General features: G+C 36.5%; 1 protein-coding gene across 1 annotated transcript; it reads right to left on the bottom strand.

The window, feature by feature from the left end:
* Nucleotides 1-800: 800 nt before the first annotated feature.
* On the bottom strand, nucleotides 801-3,512 carry LOC106472289 (probable G-protein coupled receptor No9). Its single transcript, XM_013932921.2, has 2 exons — nucleotides 3,006-3,512; nucleotides 801-2,946 (listed from the first exon to the last, which is right to left on the bottom strand). Exon 2 carries the CDS (start codon nucleotides 2,258-2,260, stop codon nucleotides 1,007-1,009), a length of 1,254 nt encoding a protein of 417 aa, XP_013788375.1. The 5' UTR covers nucleotides 2,261-2,946; nucleotides 3,006-3,512; the 3' UTR covers nucleotides 801-1,006.
* Between the last annotated feature and the right edge of the window lie 311 nt (nucleotides 3,513-3,823).

Raw genomic sequence — 3,823 nt, forward strand, 5'->3', positions numbered from 1 at the left:
TTGTGGATATAATAACGTTTATTCCCTTGTTCTACAAATCCATCCTATTAACTATATTTTTCAAATAAATTTTGTGTAATAATTATCATTTGCAACTTTTATTACTTGTCAAACTTCATAGCTCGTTGATATTCAAGCCACAGTTTAGTTATTGTCATTATGTAAATGTGGCGCTCCTAACGGATTCTAGGCCCGTTTCAAACATGGAGTGTTGAAAAACATAGACCTTTATTATTGGGGTGCATTCTGTGTTTCTTCTAATGAATAGACTACATTGCTCAACTTTTCTTCATACAAATTTTAATACTGGACAGTGTACGACAGTTCTCGCCAAGAAAAGCTTCCTATATTTTAGGGATGGAGCAAGTAGTAGTTTTGGTCGGATATCTGATTTTCGGTTGCTGATATCCGATCGGATAGTGGATGCGGCCATACATAGTTTTAATACTTCTCAGGCATTAGCTATCATTTCTTTATAGTATTAAATTAGTTACTTCGTCATTGTTCCTACAAGTAATTTAATAAACATGTGAGATGTGCAGTTAGTTCCGCATGAGTGAGTGGCCATTGCAGACATGTATGTGGTGGTGGAAAACAGTGCTTAACACCTTAGATCTTCCCCTCCATTTGAGAATATTGCTTGTATTGTACTAGATACAACACCTTATTGTGTATGGCGCAAGCGCAAGTTGTATCACGCCTGTGTAATATTGAGCGATAATCTGTTGATGGAAGTGATATCTGATTATCCGATTTATAGCAAAATTAATATCCAATCGAGTCGAATACTTGTTCCTTCCCTACTTTACTGAGAGTAGGTTAACTTGAAAGTTTCTTTTATTAGACCATTTTTATGATACATAAAGAACAATCTATGGTTAGAATCATGTTATTTTTAAAAAGAAATCCGTTGATTGATAACTATTTGTATTTGTATTTTTAGTAATGCTGGTAATTGACTGTCAGTACACATTGAAACGTGAATTTCCTAATTCAAGATTGCTTCCTACACACTTGCAGCCGTCGTTACAACAGACTTGGAAGAATTAGGTGTAAGGAAGCTTGTTTCTGTTAAATAGATGTTGTCAGGTGGATGAAGACAGGTCGAGTTTACAAACTCTGTGGTGGTGACTGCGATATTAGGGGTATGACATAAGCGGATATTGGAAGCATAGCTTGGCACCCCACCATAAGACCTTTCTGCGCGAACAGAAGACTTCAGAATGTAGCCTAACTTTGGTGCAAACTCCTCCAAAGTCCTCAGGAAGGCGTAACGGATCTCTGAGTTTCGGAAACCATAAATCCATGGGTTGATGCAAATGTTTGAGACTGCCAGAACCCCCAGATAAAACGTAACTTTCCCCGATAGTATATTAGTGTTATGGAATGCATCAATTAACATGCACATTTGGAATGGAAGCCACGTGACAAGAAATAGGCCTGTAGTTACTGCTAAAGTTCGACTGTATCTGGCCTCAGTTCCAACGTTCCCCGCCTGTTGGCGAAAGGACATTTCTACTGAAAATATAGCACGTGCATGGTATCTAGCGACCACGTACACGTAAGCATAGCTAGAAAATATGAAGAATAAACAGGGCGCAAAAAGCGAAAAGAAAAGAAAAAGCCTGACTTGATAACCTATTAAGTTAAAGCTGCAACTTGTCACGTGTTTATCAGGATCTGTACTGTACCACCACAACATAGGTGTGGAACTGACAAGGAATGAATATACCCAGAATCCTATAACATACCTGCCAATGGTGCGGTCAGTAATAATATTGTTGTAACGTAATGGAGAAGCGAGGGAAATGTAACGATCTAATGCTATTCCCGTAACGCTCAAGATAGATACACTACAGAGCAGAATAAGAATGGAAAATGGTAGCAAGCAAAAAAATGCTCTGTCTATTTTGGAACGGCAGAGCTCGAAGTAAAGGGCCACTGGAAGAACAAGTCCGATGCCTAGATCAGCCGTACTAAGTGAGAGGACCAAGTAATTGCTCGGATTCCTGAGGCGCTTGAAGCGGTAAATGGATATTACGAGTAAAGCGTTACTACACGTAGCCAATAATGAAAGAATAAATATACTGAGTACCGCCAAAGTGACATCACTTGCTGAGGTCCATTCAGAGTTAAATCTTTCGTTTTTAACGTACAGAACACCATTCCAAAGTCGGATGTCTGGGGAAGCATCGTCGTTTGGCAAATATGTTTCTTTGGATATTTCAGTAACGGTGGAGTTTAGACCAATAGTGGACATTTCAATGATTTCCTACCACTAATCACCACGTGGATGACCAAAACACCTGTAAAAATTTTCTGAGCCTCCTTCCAATCAGCATGTTTTATATGATGAAGTTCGGAACAATAGTGAACATTTCAAGAACTTCTTTCCTGTTAGCACGTAACATGGTAACGTTCAGATCAGTGATAAACACTTCAAATGCTTTCTTCCTATCAGGATATCACGTGGTAATGTTTATAACAATGGCTAATAGTTCAAGAGTTTTATCCCTGTCAGAGGTCACATGACATTTAGAAATGTCGTTTACAATTCAAGAGTTTCGTTCTTGTTTGATGTAACGTGATAACACTCAGAATAATAGTAGACAATTTAAAAGCTTCCTTCGTGTTAGAATGTAACGTGATAACACTCAGAATAATAGTAGACAGTTTAAGAACTTCCTTCCTGTGATAACACTCAGAATAATAGTAGACAATTTAAAAGCTTCCTCCGTGTTAGAATGTAACGTGATAACACTCAGAATAATAGTAGACAGTATAAGAACTTCCTTCCTGTTATCGTGTAACATGATAACACTCAGAATAATAGTACCTAACTTAAGATCTTCCGTCTTGTGATAACTCTCAGAATAATAGTAGACAATCTAAGAGCTTCCTTCTTGTTAGAATGTAACGTGATAACACTCAGAATAATAGTAGACACTTTAAGAACTTCCTTCCTGTTATCGTGTAGCATGATAATACTCAGAATAATAGAAGACAGTTTAAGAACTTCCTTCCTGTGATAACACTCAAAATAATATTTGACAGTTTAAAAGCTTCCTTCCTGTTAGCATGTAACGTGATAACACTCATAATAATAGTAGACAGTTTAATAACTTCCTTCCTGTGATAACACTCAAAATAATAGTAGACAGTTTAAAAGCTTCCTTCTTGTTAGAATGTAACGTGATAACACTCAGAATAATAGTATACAGTTTAGGAACTTCCTTCCTGTTATCGTGTAACATGATAACACTCAGAATAATAGTAGACAACTTAAGAGCTTCCTTCTTGTGATAACTCTCAGAATAATAGTAGACAATCTAAGAGCTTCCTTCCTGTGATAACTTTCAGAATAATAGTAGATAATTTAAGAGCTTTCTTCCTGTGATAACCCTCACAATAGTAGTAGACAGTTTAAAAGCTTCCTTCCTGTTAGAATGTAACGTGATAACACTCAGAACAATGTGGAGACTTCAAGAGCTTCTTCCCTGTTAGCTTATCACAAATCTCTGAAAAAGAAATAAAATAATCAATAAATCAAATATATCATACAAATAAGTTTCACAAATATGTCACTGTTGAAACAAAATTTGCTGAACCAACAAGAAGGTATATGCTTTCTAAAATGGTAGATCATTTTGCATTTTGAGTCTCAATCAATCATTTATTCTCTTAAGAGTTACGATTTGAACGCCGAAAACTGGCGAACTATTGGAAATCGATAGGCATAAAAATTGCTACAAAAATAAAGTTAACTGCAGATGTTTTCTCCCACTTCCTCTTAATTTGTCCATTGCAGCTTAAAATTAGAAGT

Source organism: Limulus polyphemus, unplaced genomic scaffold, assembly GCF_000517525.1.
Source record: "Limulus polyphemus unplaced genomic scaffold, Limulus_polyphemus-2.1.2 Scaffold5220, whole genome shotgun sequence".
NCBI classification, from domain to species: Eukaryota; Metazoa; Arthropoda; class Merostomata; order Xiphosura; family Limulidae; genus Limulus; species Limulus polyphemus.